The sequence below is a fragment of the Oxyura jamaicensis genome, chromosome 1 (assembly GCF_011077185.1).
Source record: "Oxyura jamaicensis isolate SHBP4307 breed ruddy duck chromosome 1, BPBGC_Ojam_1.0, whole genome shotgun sequence".
NCBI classification, from domain to species: domain Eukaryota; kingdom Metazoa; phylum Chordata; class Aves; order Anseriformes; family Anatidae; genus Oxyura; species Oxyura jamaicensis.
This window is the reverse complement of record NC_048893.1, coordinates 66682050-66701470: the sequence shown is the minus strand read 5'-3', so window position 1 is coordinate 66701470 and position 19421 is coordinate 66682050. Positions and strand designations below refer to the sequence as shown.

The 19421-nt window shown below is 36.0% G+C and overlaps 1 protein-coding gene across 6 annotated transcripts in view; it reads right to left on the bottom strand.

Moving 5' to 3' along the window:
• The window catches only part of PIK3C2G (phosphatidylinositol-4-phosphate 3-kinase catalytic subunit type 2 gamma), a 202604-nt gene that overhangs the window by 181562 nt on the left and 1621 nt on the right, over nt 1-19421 (bottom strand). For all 6 annotated transcript variants that reach the window (XR_004746201.1, XM_035310106.1, XM_035310126.1 and 3 more), the window contains exons 2-5: nt 16809-17558; nt 11679-11761; nt 7924-8081; nt 4780-4891 (exon numbers count right to left, since the gene is read on the bottom strand). Coding sequence is in view for 5 of the 6 variants with exons in the window: in XM_035310106.1 (XP_035165997.1) it covers nt 4780-4891; nt 7924-8081; nt 11679-11761; nt 16809-17459 (1004 nt within the window). In the remaining variant the exon portion in view is untranslated. The remainder of the gene's footprint in view (nt 1-4779; nt 4892-7923; nt 8082-11678; nt 11762-16808; nt 17559-19421) is intronic.

Genomic DNA, 19421 nt, shown 5'->3' with positions numbered 1-19421 from the left:
CTCTCAGCCGCTCACCATGGGAGTAGACAAGGACCTCCTGAAGCCGCGGACAAATTACCTTAAGTGATATTTTCTTGTATGAATGAAAAGTGCAAGAGGCCTCTTTGTGTGATTGTGCTGTGTGAGTGAGAAGTAGCATCACGGCGAAGCACCATCCCTAGTGCTTAGTGACTTGTTGATTGATGTAGATTCTAGTAGGCACGCTACTTTACAATCATAATTTGTATGTGATTTTCGCCCTGTTGGTTATTGTAATGTTTGCAGTGTTTGATAGAAAATATATAGAAAGCATTTGGTTGATTGTAAATAAAAAGGGGGAATTGTGGGAAAGGAATTCACAGGTGGCTTTGCCCTGCTTCCCACGTCCTTGTATTAGAGATAATGAGGAAACAAGCTAGAGACAAGTGCATGGAGAAGCTAGACCAATTATAAGTTGTTATCGGCGCATGCTGTAGTTAGTTGCCTATATATACTCTGTGAGAACCTGCAATAAAGGAGGATGATTATACTCGCATCGAGGTTACATCGTTACTCCGGTCCGTTTCCCTTTCCAACAACATTGACAGATAACCTTCTAGCCATATCCAGGCTGAAACACACTACACAGCTTGGACTCTTGCAGATCTACTGCTGTATCTGTACTATTGAGTTTAAAATAATATAGTCATCTTTGGAGGATAGCATCATTAATAGTAACTGGTTTACAGTGCTCTGAGCTCTGTAAAGAAAACAAAACAAAAAAGTACATTATTAGCAGTGTTATCCCTATTTTTGCTGAAATACTGTGTGGAAAATACAGCTTTGATGAAAGCTCCATGACAAAAGGCAAAGTGGTTGTCTTTAAGAGACAAGGTAATGAATTGGTCAAAGTAACTTGCCTGTGGTCCCACGATATATCAGAAGCAGAGAAGGGGAATATCCCTCACTCTGTTGATTCCCCCACCATTAGACAATTTTGCCTCTCCCCAGCAATGTTCTCTGATGTGCTATAAGCTCCGAATCCTAATGCAGTTCCATCAGACTCTTTTTCTTAAGAAAAAAAAAAAAAAAAGACTTAACTGAGCAGCATCTCTGAATGGGAAACTTAATCTGCAGTGACAAGAGAAAATGAAGTTTATTTTTTACAAAGAACATATTCACCCAAAAGGTGCTGGCTTCTAATTATTCCAATCTGCATGAATATAACTCTGCCCACTCTATAATTAATAGCTTAAACTTCACTTTGAGTGAAAACCAATTCTTATTTAGGTCTCAGTTCTCAGAGAATATAATTAGCAAGGCAAAAAAAATGTCATCAATAAGGTCACAGGCAAGCACGCGTGTATAAATGATAAGCATTTAGATTTTTCTATTCCATACTCCTGCTCACCATGTTAGCTGAGCTGCAAAGCAGTAAGGTAACTGAAAATTACAGTATGGTAGAGTGTGGATAGAGTGTGGATGGAATTAAAAATACATATGAAATGATATTTTTAAGAAATCTGATACCTTAAAACAACAACAACAAAAAGATATTTATAAATAAAGCTTACAGCTATCCTTGAATGACATTCCTTTGCTGGGTCTGCATTGCAGATCTTTCTTTACTAACAAAAGCCAAATCAATAAACAAAAGACCCCCAAATTGAAATATACTGTCACGTGCGCTGTTTTATTAGGCACTTCAGGACTTCTGGTCTGAAGCTCTAAAGGTAAAAAAAATAATTAAAAAGAAAAAAAAAAAAAAGATTTTTTCCTGTCACATGGCAATATCTGTTTTTGGCTTGCTTGCTACTGGCATTGAGAGCTTGGAGTTATCTGACCCTAGCTGCTTAACCCCAATATAATTTACTTATATGACATCTTTCATAAAATCATTTTTAGGGGCAAATATTCTAAAGTGAAGGAGAGATGGGAAATTGAAAAGAAGATTTAAAGGTAGATGTAGAAGTCTTGGATGAAGGGATGACAAAGGGAGGATTCTCAGAAACAGCAGGTATGTGGCCCTCCAGAACATCAAAGATGATTATGAACAGGACAAGTGTAAGGGAGTGGAGGCCACACACACAGCTAGGAAATCCAGAAAAGGAAGGTAGAATTAATCTATGGATACTTATGAAAATCAGAAACTTCTGGAAATAGTGGTAAAAATTGAAGAGAAATATTTTTACTCCTCTCTTCTTTTACGGACAAAGATTCTTTTAAATGTCTCCAGATGCATTTAGACTGAACATGGAGAAAAGGAACTGCAGGAAATGAGTTTGAGATGGTATTAACATACTCTTTACAGTGACAGGGGTAGGAAGAAGGCAGTAATTACTACTGATAGCACTCTATAGACACTAAGAAAAGCCTGCAGGAAAGGGAAGTGTAGGAAGAAAAAGAAAGCCTGCAGGTTGAGGCAAAGCCAGGATTTCTGATAAGTAAATAAAATGACCTTAAAGACCAGAAACCAATGAGATTCCAAATCAGAATTTCACAGATTGCTTTATTAGTTATGGACTGAACTGCAGCCTATACATAGGTTTCTGACTTTTAAAAATGTGGCTATTTGAAATCTGAACTCACACCTTGTGTGAGTCAGATCATATATGAACTCAGGGATATCACCATAGTAAGGAAATAATGGATGATGAAAGCTTGCCGTGCTGAGCATAACCATCACTAGCACACAAGCATTTGCTCCTCATCTCACTGAAAACCAAATGGATTTTGGAAATCATCAGGCCTTCAGGTGCTTTTGCAGGAGGCACATTGAGGTGATCATTCATACAGTCAATTATAATAGTAAATGAAAGGTTTTGATAGATCTTCACTTGTGGTTCACTAAATCACTATTCTCTGAGAACAATTCACCATGTCACTGTTTTGGTTTCTTTTTTTTTTTTTTTTCTGGATTACAACAAAGCAGGAGCAGCACAGTATTAGTTCCCTTTGCTGTCTCATAACTTGGGGAACTTCTACTGGAATTCATTCCTGACTGATTTCCAAGTACTCTGCTAAGGAAGAACTCTGCACAACTATATCAAATTGCTCTGTTAGCAACATAGTGAGGAAAGCAATTTGCACTAAGATAGCCCAAACATAAGAAAAAAATCACCCTGAGGCAGCTCCACAGGCTGTTAAACTACCCAACGGATGATTTTGGTCTGGGGTTTCAAGTTTCAGATACAGGACTCTGATGAGGAAGCAGGAGAAAGGGAGCTGAAAATATAGCATAGAGTAGAATTACAAACTTCTGAGGCCAGAAGTGCAACTCAATCCTTTCTGCACAGCAATGAAGGAGCAAAGCAAAAAAGCTGAGGACATTATTGACCTTGTTTCATTGCTAATGAGACATGCAGAGATTCTGCAAAGGCAGGAATTTAAATAATCCCCTATTGATGAGTTCTGCCCAACAGTTAAAATAAAACTGTTTAGAACATACTGTACACTGTACTGAAATGCACTGAGCTGATCCTTGACACACAGACTTATTATTTCCATTTTCTTTGGCAATTAGTATGAAATGAGAAGAGACTTGGAAAAAAAAAAAAAAAAAAAAAAGGAAGAAAAAAACAGCAGCCCTGGCACTAGCCTTCTTATGTAATCAACAGATCTATGTACAACCTGATTCTTTGCTCAGTGGTCCAACGGTGCAGTGCTTCAGAGAGCGCTGTCATAGCAGAGAGATGAGAGCTTTAGGAGTGCACTCAGAAATGTTAAAGTCTCCACCTTCAGTTGCAAACTATAATTGACCATAAACACCTGAGCACTTGTCCTCTGTACCTGCGTAAGGACAGAAGTATCCAAGCTATTCAACAACAAAGCTACTTTGCACAGCGTGACACAACTTGCTCTGACAACTGTATTACTTTCATTACTGAAGCTGGCTTCCTTTGGGCTAGTTCATGTAATCTTTACACTATACTGAAAATAAGATTGCTTCTAAAAGTTTCCCTTTCAATTACAGACATACACTATTTTATCTAGCACTATTTTATGTCTCTAACATATGAGCTGTGACTCCTGCAGTACCAGCCTAACATGTTACCACAGAGAATTGCCAGCTCCTCCCCTTCTGCTAAAAGTCACCATTACTTTAGCAGAAGCTGACATCAAGAGCCTGTGCTTCAACACAAAACCTGCTCACTTTTCCTGACATCTGAATTTAAGATGCCAGTGGGTGAGAAACAACTAGCTGAGTCCAATAGTGTTTTCAACCACCAGAGTAGTTAATTTGGATGAATATGAATAAAAGCATTTACTTCCTAACTTGTAAACAATATACATTCAGAAAGACCTGTTTGTATGTATAATATGCTTTTCCTTTGACTTGCAGTCAGTACCGAAGTGCTGGCTTCATTTGCTTCACTACTGCTGCAACTGGATATAAAGAAAAATTACCTGCTAAGCAGCTGTGTTTCATACTGTTTCTCATCTCTTTGCTGTTTTTCCCTTTGAAGACATGAATACTCTCTTACACTCCTGTGAGACACTGGAATTTAGCAGCATCCTTGTATAACAGATGAGAAAGACCAGAGGACAATGGAATAGAACAAAATATTCAAGGCTTGATGAAGCTCATGTTAAGAAGCCAAGATCTGAATCCTTGCACCTGACCACACAGTAATCTCTGTGGAACATAATGCAAGTGCCATGTGATCCAGGAGTTAAAGGAAAAATAAACTTGGTGTTTGGAACATAATGTTCTTACTTTCCCTTTGGTTCTGTTTACATAGCAGATCAGTAGAGGTCATTATTTGCACAGCTAATATTATGGAATACATAATCAATACCATGTATTAATGAGATACTTACTTTTGTAAGAATTCATCAGACCCACAAACACTTAGAAGACATTCTTCTTGGACTGCATATCGATTTGTGCAACGGAGTATCTCCGCAATTAAGTTGTGAGTAATACAGCCAGCTGTAAATAAAGAAAGAAAGAAAAATAGTAGCTTGCTAGAGAATTCCAGGTTATATACTTGAGAAAAATATAATAATTTCTTTGTAATTGCTCACTACTGCTGAAGAATAGCTCCATCAAGAGGAATTAGAACAAGCCAAATCTGATTTTATTTATTTTTGCTTTAAATACTCTACTAGTCACAGAATTTATGTTCATTTATAGGAAACTGGCTGGTTTTTTAGGTAGCTGGAATGAAGAGCTGAGCAATTTTTCCAGGTAGGAGGGAAGGGACCAATTGTTAATCTTTTCAAATCTATAAATACCGAGTCATTTTCCTGATGAGTGTTTTGGTACATTTCCCATATGTGAACACGGCCTAATGCAAAAGTTGACCTTTTGCCGCACAAGGCACAAGTAGTCTCCAGAATTTTGCTTCTCATTGTATTTGCATTTTCTTAGCCATAATGAAGAAGTAAATTAATGTACAAGCTATATGCTTTATACAGTCTGGTCTTCAGAAGTACTCCATCATTTTGACAATTTTCTCCAGAACTATTTCAGCTTTTAAAGACATTTTCCAACCCTTCCAATACACTTCCTCTCTTCCCATTTCAAAAGAGCTGATCAAAAACTGGAAAAGAATAGCTGCATAATCTGGCAGTCAAATTGCAAACGTGTTTGATAAGTCTGGTCTTTATAGGTATGCCAGGCATAATTGCACCATCAGCAATGCTTCAAACCTGAGATAACCCTCTTCAGCGGAAACAGTATCTGACTTTTCAGTGAACATTTTTCTTATAGCATACCAAAATGTTTTCACAGTATAAGATAAAGTCTGAACTTCCTCCAAAATTCTTAGGCAATCTCACTATCAGCAAATGATACTAGAAAAGCATATAAGTAGATTTTTCTTTCAGTATTCACTTGTGTTATTTCTTTATTGCTTCAAAAGTAATGGCTGCAAGAGCTATTAATACAAGGTTTAAGTAAACTTTTGGACATAAAAATAAACTTTTGGAAATAAAAATGGAAACTACCCACAGTTAAGTAAATATCTACAAAAATTAAACATGTAATCCACATCTGCATGTTGACTACATTACACTGCTCCAAATTCAGTCATAAGTTGAAAACTGAGCCTAACCAACTATTTTAATTGGTTTTAATTTTTTTTTTATTTTTTTATTTTAATTGCCAGAGTAGCCCAGAAGCAGACAATTAATGCTGGCAGATCTGGTCCAGAGTTGCTACACTTTTAAAGCAAACCAAGAAATGCAAAACTGTTTCTGAAGGGGAGCTTAAATGACTGTGATACTGAAAAGTCTTCAGAGAACAGCTGACATTTTTAGGGAGTCAGTTGTGACAAAAATAATAATAAAAAGCTGAAATAAACAGAACAAGCAGAGTTGGTTACTATATATAACTTTGCTTTGTTTTTCTCTAGGGAAAAAGCAGGAGTGTCAACAGATTCAAAATTTCCTTCTGAAAATTTTCCTTTTCTTCACAAAGATACTTTTCTTTAGAAAGCCATTTTGATTACACAATTTTACCAGTGATACTGATATTATGTGTCCAGCCCTTTGACAACTCACTGTCTTAAGTAACTCCTAATAGATGGTTTGATGTGTAAACTGCAGTGCTTGTTTGCTACATTTACATGCACCAGAGAAAGGAGAATGGTACAGAATTTTGAATTAAAATCATCAGATGCACATTGATCTAGTCACTCATTGGAAAAAATAATAATAATAATGAAACTTGCTAGTATCATTCATAAGCACTCCATAGATCCATTTTCATTCCCTTACTTTGCCAAATGTTTTTTCATAACTGTACAATTCTTCATGTCCATTATGTTAGATGGGACAAAACACGAAAATCCTCCCTGCTATGAATGTATCTTATTGTTTACAAAGCCTGTAAGCAAGTTCATGTTAGGGATTGTTTCCTTACATTTCCATCAGTTTTAGCTTCTGAAATACTTCTGAAGTATTCAAATTACTTCTTTGCCAAGTTTTCTAGTTACTCTGTAGATGCTCTGAATACAAGTAACCAAACTTGTATGAATAAATGTGGAAACCTTTTCTAAAGTATTTATAAATATATATGTTTCGATATATGCTGACTGACGTTCTGTAGAGCTTTGGATTTTCAGCTTTCAACCTGTCAAACAATCACCCTGTTACAGTCAAGTAATTCCTTGACAACTGAAGAAAAGATTCATACACAAAAGACTATCATTTAAAGAAACAGCACAGGGAGGGGATTATTTTTTTCATTTCTTTCATCTTTACATATCTGGATTAAGACATAAAAATTACCAGAGCTGTAATCAAAAGTCCTGCCATTCACCATGGATACAGGATATACTGGGGCTGTGTCAGCTTCCCACAAACACTAGCAACCAGGTTGAGAGGGATCTCAGAAAGTTCAGTCTAGTCTAGCCTCCTGCCTGAAGGAAGGTCAACACTGAATTCAGACCATCTTGCTCTGGGATTTCTCCTGTCAGATCTTGAAAACCTCTAAGGATTCAGACTCCATGACCTCTGTGGGCAAGCTGTTCCTATTCTCAATTATTCTAATTTGTCCTTATATCCATCTTGAATTCCTCTGGTTTCATTTGATGAAAATGTACTTCCCCTGACCTGGTCATAACCTTGCTTGCAGACGAGTCTTAATGACTACAGACTCTCATGTCTTGGATTTAGCAACAGAGTGAAGGATGTGAAAAGTTCCATGACTAAGTGGGGGATACCCCCTACATTTTAAGTTATGCACAAGCTTAAATTCCTTAAGAATTGAAGTCTGAATATTGGCCCCTTCTGAGACTACCAGAATTGGTCCTGGTTGTGATTTTAAAAAGTAGAAATCTACGTTAGCAAAGTTTGATATATAATGTGATTTTAATTTTACCGCAAGTATGTTGAATGAACGCACTCAAGATTCATAAGAGACTTACTCTCCAAGTATTTTTCCAGATAACAAATGCATTTTGTTGTCATCTCAACAGAATGGAATCATGGAAGGATGTGGATACCTCAATCACTTACCATGCTGCGTAAGAAGCAGAGGATATGGTGAAGAATCTGTCCAAACGTTGATTCTGAATCTTGATTCACCAAAAATATGGTCTGGGAATTTTGTTACAACACTCCAGATTTTCCCACTGTTTGTCTTCAAGTCATAAGCAGGATAGGCATTTCTGATTCTGAAAGAGCACGATGAAATTATGCCTAAATAGGTATGCATGAGAAAGAAAAACAAACAAAAAGTCTACAAGATACTGATAATAATATTATTTAGAGAGGTATTAGGAATAAAATCTTGTGTAGAAGGGAAAATGTTTTTATACATTAATCAGACAGCTACATATCACTTAACATACGTATAACTACATCTTATATAGAAGATATATATACACATAAAAATAAAATAAAAATTCAGTAAAATCTTCATAAACTCCACAAAATCACCTCTGAGCCTAACCCCAGTGAAGCCATTAGGAATTTAAACACAAACTTCAGTGTACTGTGAAGAAAACAATTTGAGTACAGTAAAAATGAGTGTGCTCAAATACATGCTTTAATACTTAGAGTTTTAACATAAAGCTAACCAAGAGCATGTGCACAGACAGCTGTGACTAAGACAGCTGGTCAAAATTAATACAGGAATGTGCTTTCTATGAAAAATCTTAAGTCCCTGTTTTCACTCTGCTCTAGGATCCAATCTGAAATCCTCATTACTAAAACCCTGGACATTTATGCAAATGTCTTTAGAGAGCAACAACTGTTACAGTCACCGTGTCCCTCTGATCTTATATACCATTACCTATAAAATAAATTGCTCCTCCTCCTTCCAATTACCAAAGACTTGCAGAAACTAATATCTCCTGAGGTGCCATTTCCTAATGAACACTAGTCACAGGTATTATGGCTTTCAGCTGAGATTAAACTTGCTTTTAAAGCAAATACACTTTGCAGCTGCAGGTAAGGGTACATATTGTACCAGCTGAAGCTTTACATTTCACTAATTGGACAGAATATTTTAGCAGCTAAACTCAAGCATTTTGTACTAAGCATCTTGCATTCTTTGCTGTTTGTTAGTTCAAGCAGCATTTTGTATTATATGAGTTGGCAGTGCCTTACACGGTCTCTGACTACGTTGTATTTTGAGCTATGGTTCTCTCACATAAAGTTCTTCATTACTATGCCCTCCTGCCTCAGGGTGGCTACTCAAGTCTCAACAGCACAAACTCTTCTTTTATGCCATATATTTCTATAGCATGAGAAGAAGAAGAAAAAATGGGTGGGAGAAAGAAAAGAAAAACCCTATGCTCCCCAAATTAATAATCCAATGAAGCAGCCCATTTCTTATAATGAAAAGCCAGGGGGCATGATGTTTCAATGGGAAATGAGGCTTGACAATACCTCCAGTACATAAGATAGATTTATACTCACAGTAAAAAATCATTATACTACAGAGGCTGCTTTGGTGACCTGTGTAGTTGATGTCAGTCTATTTCTTTTGTGAGCAAGGTACACATAAAGCTTTCTCCAAGCACCGAATTTCCTCTTGTAACCTATTTCTATAAGAGGGCCAAGGACAGATTAAGACAGAAAACTTCACAACCCGTTTTCCAGCATCAGACTAACTGGTTATGTAGACATGCAGGGCACACATCACATCCTCAACTTACTGGCAGGTATTTCAAAACTGAGTAAGCCTTATCTCCTTCTCTAACTTTGCCTTGTCATATTTTAAGATAATATGGGCACAGAAATTTGCTTTTTATGCCTTTTAGATAAAAATGCATTTGGTTCCAGAGATGCTTATTTATGGCCATCTATTTGTCTCAAGTGATTAAAGGGCTTCTGCTCTGAGCTGTTAGGCAAAACATGCTCATTCCAGAATTTGGAAAGTTTTGGTTTTCCAAGGCATAGTTGAAGTGCTGCAGAAATATTACATGAAGAAAATCTCATGCCACATTATGTGCTGCAACAATTAAACATATGCTGAAAGTACTAACATTTATAGAGATTTGCTATTTCACAGTGCTATGTATTCCTCTGTTTTGCAGAATATATATTTGAAATCAGCAGGAGCTGGAAGAACTTTGCATTTTGCAGCATTGTACATTGCAGATTGTCAGCCTGGCCTCTTCTGGTTTCAAACTGGCTTTAAGATGTATTCTGAAGCCACCTATGGATGAGCATTCACTATAGTTATGTCCACAATTGTAAAAGAACATGATAAATGATTTTGAAAACTCTTTTAAAGTTGGGTATGTATACATTGAAATGTTGCAATTAGAGACTGATACCTGTACAAACATTACCTAAAGAAAAACAGGCTGGGTTTCTATTTGAGCTACATGTTGGAGCTACAAGTTTGCATGACAGAGTCTGAATCACACATCTTACTTCTGATGTATAAAACTGACAGTTATTGAGATTGCTTGAGGACTGAAAGGATGCTCATTTGCCAAGACTAAGAGACTAGTTATTAGTAAACTAATGTTTTGTTTTGTTTTGTTTTGTTTTGTTTTGTTTTCTGTTACATTTTATCCTAAGAATACTTTTCTCATTAGATAGAAGGAAAGCAAAGGCTGTTTCTATTTTCCTTTTAAAAGAGTATTTGCCAGTGATGCATGCTAAAAAAGGTATTTCAGAACAGAAATGTCTTAATACTAAGACAGGAATGCCTTAATACTAAATGTCTTTCTAACCCTGTAAATAAAATCATTTATTCAAAAAAAAAAAAAAGGAAAAGAAAAAGAAAGCTTTTCCTATAATTAGAGTGTTAGAGTGTAAAGTGCAGAATGTCTGGATAAAAATCTAATGCTTGAGAGGAAAGCCTATCATGTGGAACGTGTGTCAAATGTTAGTGAAAAAAAGGGGTAGGGTTTAGACTGAGGAACCTGGGGATAAAAAAAGAAAACTGAGACATACTTGATTATGTTTTGAAGCTGACCATCTACTCTATGAATCTAAAATATATTTGCTGTTACACAGCAATATCAAACTGTATTTTTTCTTTCTTTTAAGAGAAGCAGGCTTGGATGACTTTAAATACTGTCAATTCATTAAAGTCTAATTAAAAAAAAAATCACAATTTTCCAGCTACTTTTCTGGGAAAAAACAACAACAACAACAACAACAACAACAAAAACATGCATTTGTGCTAACAACTTGATAGTATGATCAGTGAATGTCTACAAAGGAGAATTAAGCTACACAGATGGTCTATAAACATGTATTTCTTAGTGCTGTTAGATTTCAACACAAGTTTTCTGACAAAACTAAGAAAGTAAAACAAAACAAACAAAACCAACAACAACAACAAAACACATGCACAAGTTCTATCCGATTAAGCCACACTATTAACCTCAAACTGTAAACAGTAATTAAAGGAATATTTGCCACTTGCTAAATCCAATGCCTCATCAGGATATTGTATAGTAAAATTCCATTCTCAGTCAATCAGCTCTTCCAGTTCTTTTTTCTTGCTCTGAGTTACATAAGCATTGATATCATCCAAGTAAATGACAAAATAGATCTTAAGTTTCAGACACATCAACACTGAAGATGTACTTATCATTGATAAAGGTGACAGATAAGGCAGAAAATAGTCGTGGAATTAACAATATTTTGTGGATTTTAATCTTTAAACAAAAATTAGGAGTGTTTCTGCATTTAAGCTGATACCAGAATTAAGACACTGTTTAGTAATGCAGGGATAACCAATCCAATTAATATAAGTAAGTGAAATGTCACAGTTGGCTGAATAAAGTTTTTTCATTACTTACTCCTCCACTGCATTGCAAAAATCAACCATGTTTTCATTACTCCCTTGATTTGCTTCAACCAGCTGGATAGACCAACCTGTAACCTAAAAATACCAAAACGAGACCAAAAGACAATTATTTAGCCAACATACACATAAGGAACATAAGACTTGCATTTGGTTCTATGAGAATGAAGCTTTGTATCTTATCATCCCTCTGCTGATTTAGTGGAGTGCCAAATAAGCACAAATAACACCATTTTGAATGCACTTTTAATGTTTTCAGAGATAAAATAGAAAGTCACAAAGCATCAGCTGCCCAGGGTTTAATGATTTTTTTTTTTTCCTCGAAGAAAATAAAGGTTTCCAAGGCTTCCAAAATTCAACTAGAGTCAGAACACAGACGATTAAATGCAAAAGACGAATGTTTAGGTTACAATGAGAAGAGACAAAATAAAGCTTACGCTGATGTGAATTTTTTTTTTTTTTTTTTTCCTCTCTTTCTGTCCTTCATGGAAGCTCAGGATTCCTTCAAGCTCCATAAAAGTTTCAGGTAAGTCCCCAAGAAAGATAGGAATTTAGTGTATTCTTTCTGAAGATGAAAAATCCCCTGATGCTTTGCCTGAAGTTGGTCTGAGCTGCTATTTTGGGTATCCCCTTGTGTGTTTGCTGTACTACTCTTCCATCAGAACATAACCTTCAGGAAATAGTGTGTAATACTGCTACATCTGCATGCCCATCCTACTGTTGTACATACAGACATATGGACTCAAGGCTCAACAAAGACATCAACTTTTAAACCGCTTCAGAACGAGAAGAAACTAATGCCATGGCACAGAAGTAGAAACAGTGAAAGATGTATTTTCTCATTTTAATAACATCAGTAAATTATACAAAAAATATACAGCAAATTATACAAAATTATGTGGTTATTATTAATTTATATAACTTACAAATATTTTTTCCCATTTTCTTTTCTTCTTTTTATTTATTTATTTATTTATTTTTTCCTTCTGGACGAGGAAGTAAGGAAGTGCAATGCACCTGAAAAAGTGCAGGCTGGGAAGATTTTAATTACAGTTAAAAATGGGATGGGTATAAAATATGAAAAACCTGTTGGGAGCTGACAAGTGAGGAGACCACAACTACAGAACTGAATGCTCAGAAGTAACAAACCCTTTATAGGTGCTGTCAGTCTTGAAAATATTAGATACAATGGGTCCCATTAACCACATTAACCATCCTGACCCTCTCCTGCAGGAGACAGAAGTGAAAACAGAAGCTATCTGCTTCTCTGCACCTTTGCTGGAAGCATTTCTGAGTGAATCCTAAAGGCAAGCATATCCTGTGTTGACTAGCAGTAGTCTACACAGAGGGAATTAATATACCGTTGCTTACTAACTTAGATCAGTTTTGGGGGCAAAGGTATATACAGACGCATAGTTCTGTACTGGGTTTATGTGGCAAGGTTTTGGTAGAAGGGGGGCTGCAGGGGTGGCCTCTGTGAGCAGAGCCCAGCAGCTGCCCCATGTCAGACCAGAGCCAGCTCCAGTTGTCTCTAAAAGGACCCACTGCTGGCTGGTTGGGCCTCTGGGAGAGCAGATTTAAGAAAGGGAAAAACAAACAAACAAACAAACAATCAAACAACAACAAAAACCAACTGCACAGCAGCACCTGGGAGAAAGGAGCTTGTTTTGCCTGTGACAGTAATTGGTGAGTGATCTTCCCTGTCTTTATTTTAACCCTTGAACCCTTTTTCATTGTAGTTTATCCCCCTCTTCCTTTGAGGAGGGAGACTGAGAGAGCAGTTTTGGTAGAGTTTAGCTAGTCATCAGTGTGAAACCTGTACAAGTAACAACTGATTAATCATGTGGGTGAGAGGCAAAATAAATTTATTTTTGTCATTTCTGATTTCAAAGTCCAGAAACTTTAATTTCTTCCCATTGCATATAAAGGCATTGTATTAATTACATGATCATATTATTTTTCCATAGGACTCTAATCTCCACTCAATGGAGAGATCTGAAAGTGTACAGTGAACAAGACAGGTAATTGCAGATGAAGAGAACTGATGATAATAGGGATAAAGTAACAGAGTGCATCCCTGGATAACTGGGATCTTAGCTTTCACCCATCCATAGATTTCTAACATCAAGCTAGTCAAGCTTGATGTTAGTCAAGTGAACCATACTTCCTAAACATGAAACACTAATTGTCCATGTACTCCTCATTTCTGAAGTCCTCAAACTGAAATCGTGGAGTTTGGTCTGATGATCAGACTTCTATGAAATGAGCATTGCTAGTTATCCTGTAAATGTTAGATACTAAATAACTGAAATGGAGTGGCCAAATCTACTGGATACTTTCAAGGTTGTCTTTTTTGCTTTTTTTCTAATATGGAGAAAATAAAATCTCTTCTCACAGTGAATATATAAAAACAATTTCTTCGGTGTTTTTGAACATCTTGACTTGGTGGTGACAGGGCCACAGAAAATTAATGATGGCTTTATTACATAGGACATATTTCAAATAACATGCATTAAAAAAAAAACAAAAAAAAAAAAAACAAGCAAATAAACAAAAAAACCTAGGGCCATACAACTGCATCCAAGAGCTAAGGGTCAGATTAACAGTAAAATTTCAATAGTATGAATATTTCAGCTTGTGTACTTATGACCTATCTCAGTAAGATCCATGTTTCAGCATCCTTTCCATTTCAGGTCCATCCTCAGCCCTAGTTCTCAAATCCTGTTAATCAAATGAATCATTCACATGTCCTGGACTTCACAGACCCAAACTGTATTCATTCACATTCTGTGAACAAGTTGTGGTGCTCCACTTTGCCAGCCGTTCTGACAGTCTTACTCAGCATTTACCCCATTCCTCCGCACCCATTCTTATCCTCTCCAAAGTTCCCAGAGGTTTACTTCTTCCCAAGCTTTTTTATACTTTTCTCTCTCTATTTTTTTTCTCCTTTTTTTTTTTTTTTTAATCTACTTTCTTACCATCTCAAGGTTCAGTTGCCCCTTGCCTTGGCTCTCTTTCTATCCTGATATGGTTGCTTCTCTCTGTAAGAATTCCTGTGACCACACTGATTTTTATGCTACAAACCAATTCTCTCCTCTTTTCCATTTCTTCCTCTTCTAGCTAAACAGCTCAAACACTTCCCTGACTTAATCAAATCCTCCCACACATTCAATTGTAGTCGCCCTTGACTCACTTCTCTCTCTCCTCTTCCCTCCCCTATAATTCTCTCCTACTCCTTCAAAGTATTTGTGCTTGCTCTTATATGCCTCATTCCTCTAGCGCCTCTTCATCCCATACCTCAATTTAATCTCTTCCTGCTTGTTTGAATCCCACTATTTTCTACTCTTCTCCTGAGAAGTCTTGTTGTTCTTTTCATAATGATGCCAAGTATGCTTTGATTTTCCTATTGTAAATAAAACAAACAAACAAACAACAAAAAAACCAGCCCTTTGTCTATCCACCCATAATCCCCTATTCCTGCTTCCTGTATTCATCACTGAAATGTGGTGTCTAGGATTAATTTTAAGAGTTCCTGTCCTCAGATAGTCCCCCTCCCCCCTCCTCCCCCAACACACACACACACGCACTTTCCCCATCTGTCTAGAACTACATATGTTTACTTCTGTAGTTCCCCCTTTTCGCAGGAAGAGAAACAAGTCAATCTAATGTCTCTTCCCCTTTGTTTTATGATACTGTGATCACTGGGAGTTAAAAGCAGAAGGTGAGCTTTTAATATTCATGGTGCTAAGGTATCCTGTAGGCTATTTCAGGATTCCTATAATGATTCAGAATGCTAACAAGGGCTAGAGGAAAGGGGGGATTTATTACTTTCTTTTTCCTTCTCTATGTCAGGATTTTGAAAGAAGGAAAATGAGGAGAGATACAACACCAGAGAGTCATGAGAGTCCCAGAAGACATCATTATTAAAAACAGCAGAGCCACAAATAGGGCTATGAACACCTGATAGAAGGGAAAAAAAAAAAAAAAAAAAAAAAAAAGAATTTGCTTCAGAAAGACAGGTAAAGGCTGAGTGTCACAGGGACCAGCTTTCACAGTTATAGTAGATGTATATTATTTTAGAAAAGAATTATACACACACATATAAGCATACGCAGCACATGGTGAAGGCAGGACATGTTTTGTCTCATCTCTCAGGATCAGGATAGATTAGTCAAACTAGATAGACAGTCTGGCTCAACAGAAAAACACATGAAAATATATTGTTATTTTGAATCTCAGGTTTCATATCAGGTTATACGGATTTATTCTCTCTTTCAAACACATTTTACTTCACTTTTCTGTACTCATCCCTCTGTGGTAGTTTTATGGCTCAATGAGCCAAATAATTGTAATTGTGCAAAAGCAGATTACTGATTATATTTTGAAAACTGGTGAATTCTAGACCATAATTTAGATTCTCTTCTGGTGTAAAATGGCAAGTTTCCATTAGAGTTAGTGGAGATACTTCATTTTATACTAGGTGAGGAACTGGCCCTATTACTTTAAAATGAAATGAAGTCTGTTTTTAATAGGTAGATTGCAGAAGCGTGTTGACACAGTATAAATTGAGTAAAACATAATTCTGCCAGTATAAAATTCTCATTAGCTAGACAGAGTAGGTGCCTTCCCTTCAGAAGTTATTTTTTATTGTCTGCTGGGTTCTCCTCTGATATTAGAATCAAAGGAAGAGGATGCTCGGATGTTTTCATGCTGCATAAAAATCTCTTAAATAATCATGTATTGTTTGTTTGAGGGCATCCTCCATGTAAACACTGTGGGAAAATCTGACTGCCAAGAAATCAAAAGTTACATAATTATCAGAAAATACACCTGAGACTTCCCTGCATCTCTATTTTAGGAAGTAGTGAAGACCAAATTAGAACTGAATAAGAAGTCTCACATTTACCTTTGGCCAGCTGAATTGTAAGACAGGTGAAAAAAAACTCTCTACAGGACCAAAAACTTTTTCTTCCCTCAAAGCATAAATTGTTTTCTTTTTCACCAGGTGTTAATATGAAGTGCTTCTAATACATGCTGAATCAGTACGAGTGAATATGCAAAGTGCAAGGACACAGGCAATAAGGGTCAAGAACTTTAAACACTTAATATTAGAAAATTTACATACCTCTCTGCCATGTCCAGAGCTGCTGGGCCAAGTAGGTCCTATGCTGTATCTTTTTGAAGTGTCGATTAAATAACCCTCCCCATTTCCGCTTTCATCTCCCACTTGTGAAAATTGATAGTTGCCTAAGAAAACAGGACGTTGAGCATCTACATCATCAAAACCTATCTGAAAATACGTGTTGCCTCTCTCCACATTTGAATCAAACACATCTGGGACTGTAATTACACTATTCCCTCGGCAGATTTCTCTCTCTTGACTATAAGGGTAGGAATCCTCCAGAGAGAACTTTCTGTCGTCAGATAATAAAGAAGATTTGAAACCAATCGCTGGTGACACTGTGCCTTGTTGCCAATGAGATACTGGATTTGCAGGGTGAACTTCACCGTAAGCAACTGGAGGCTGACCACCGAACTGCTTCTGTGACACATTCAGACCAAAGTTGTCTGATGTGAAAAAATGTTCTTCATGATGATGTGAATGTGATGAACCATAAAAAAAAAATTCATTGCTGACTTCATCAACTATTCGATCAAATCCTAGGTGGATGTCTCCATTAGAATCAGAATGGTACACTGGATAAGGTGCTTGGTCCCCAGTGTGTCCTTCATAAAATTCATTGTGTAAGAAAGGAACTTTTCCAAAATATGCCATAGCTGATTTTTATCTTCAGTCTTGTTAATCCTCAAGGAACTTTAACAATATTTCCAGAGTCAAAAGAGTATTGTTCATAACTGGAGCTACATACGCCCACTGAAATAGAGCACAGAATAAAAGTTAATCCAAAAAAAAAAAAAAAAAGAAATAAAAAGAAAAGAAAAGAAAATCTGTTATAAAAAAAAGCTACTTTATTTTTTTTTTTTTTTTTTTTTTTTAAAGAGAGGTTTCTCAAAAGAGTGTGAAGATTTTCTTCATCCAGAGCATGAGTACTCCTTTTCTTGATCCTCATTTCCAGGTGCCCTTAAAATTAATATATATATTTATTTTATTTCCTGGACTCATAAATAATATCAACAGGATGCCTGGAACAACTGATCTAAAATACCAATTCTGACAAATATTAAAGAAAATGTCCATTGTTTTATACTTGTATACCATAGCATAAGCAGGAATCTAAAACAAGAGGGTAGGAAATCTTCATATTAATGGCCACTTTATTGGCAGTTTCATTCATATGCTTCTCTCTTTTTGTGACTCTACAATTTCCTCATATTCTAACACTTTTTATCCTGGTGTAATCAGGTGACAGAGGTTTAGCAAGTGAAAGAACAAGGGTAAAATATTGAAGACTTGGATCTCCAACTAATATTCCAAATACTACACCCCAAAAGCTTGTATATGGTATATATAAATGAAAAATATATATTTATATATATAAATAAACCAATCTTTTTTTATTTTATTTTTTTTTCAAAACAAATACATCTGAAAATCCGGAGGTTGTATTTTTGTTACTAAATTAACAGGCCTTGAACTACTTCAGTAGTTCATCATTCACACTGTTATCAGCAAACTTCCTGATCTGATTTTGGGATGTGCCAACTAGTTCTATGGTTCAGATTAGTAGCATGTACTGGAAACTTTTTTTTTTTTTTGGAAGAGACTTTAATTCTAAAACCCAAATTATTCTGTGCTACTTGCCCTTAAGGATACAGCCTGTTTTATTTACTGATACAGAAGTAGCCTAAAACACAAATGGCATGGAATAGCAATGCCACATAAAGTACACAGTTGTCCTGGATATTTTATCACACAAAAGAAATGGAAACATATGATTTAATAATTCAATTGAAAATATATTCCCTAGCAGTAAAAAAACACTATCAAGATGAAAAGCACACTCAGATATTGTTAAAGCTTAGCACTACAAATTGCTTTTCCAATATGTCCCCAAGTTCTATACTATATTAGCTTAGATAATACTGCCTTGCAATGAAAACCTGTATTACAGCAGAAGGTATTCATCACAACTTTATTTATTTTTGTTTTATTTGAAGTCAAACTCTAGGTGGCATAGGTTCGTGTCACCTACAGTCAGGAACGAAAAGAGAAATGAAAAGTTAAATAGGCTGAAATGAGATCTCCAAGTTAGAGGTTGAATGACTCTTTCAAGCACTGAACTTAGTGATTCCATGTGTTGTGTAGCTTGTTTTGCTTTGCTCTAATTGTGCTGGGGGAAAATATATATATATTTATTTATGAAGTTTCACTAAGCCAGAAAACCAAAATGACCACACTGAATGGATATCTACACCATGGACTTCAATTACCAGCCTAGTCCCTGCCATTTCTGTAACAGTGAATTATGAATTACACTTTTAGATTCAGATGACACTTTTCTTTTTTTCCCCCAGAAATATTTTAATAAGCACAGAAGTAACAATTGTCCTCTTTTGCAACTTCTTCCCTTCTTCCCTTTTCTATAGCAGTTAAATAAAAGAAAGATATAACAAGAGAAGATGCATCCATGAAATCTCACAGATAACTTCTTTTATTCCTTTTTTTTTTTTTTTTTTTTTTTTTTTTCCAAAAAAATTTTTTTTTAAAAAAAAAAAAAAAAAAAAAAATAACCCCCCCATAATTGTTTTTGTGTTTGTTGTGGTGGGTGGGTGTTGG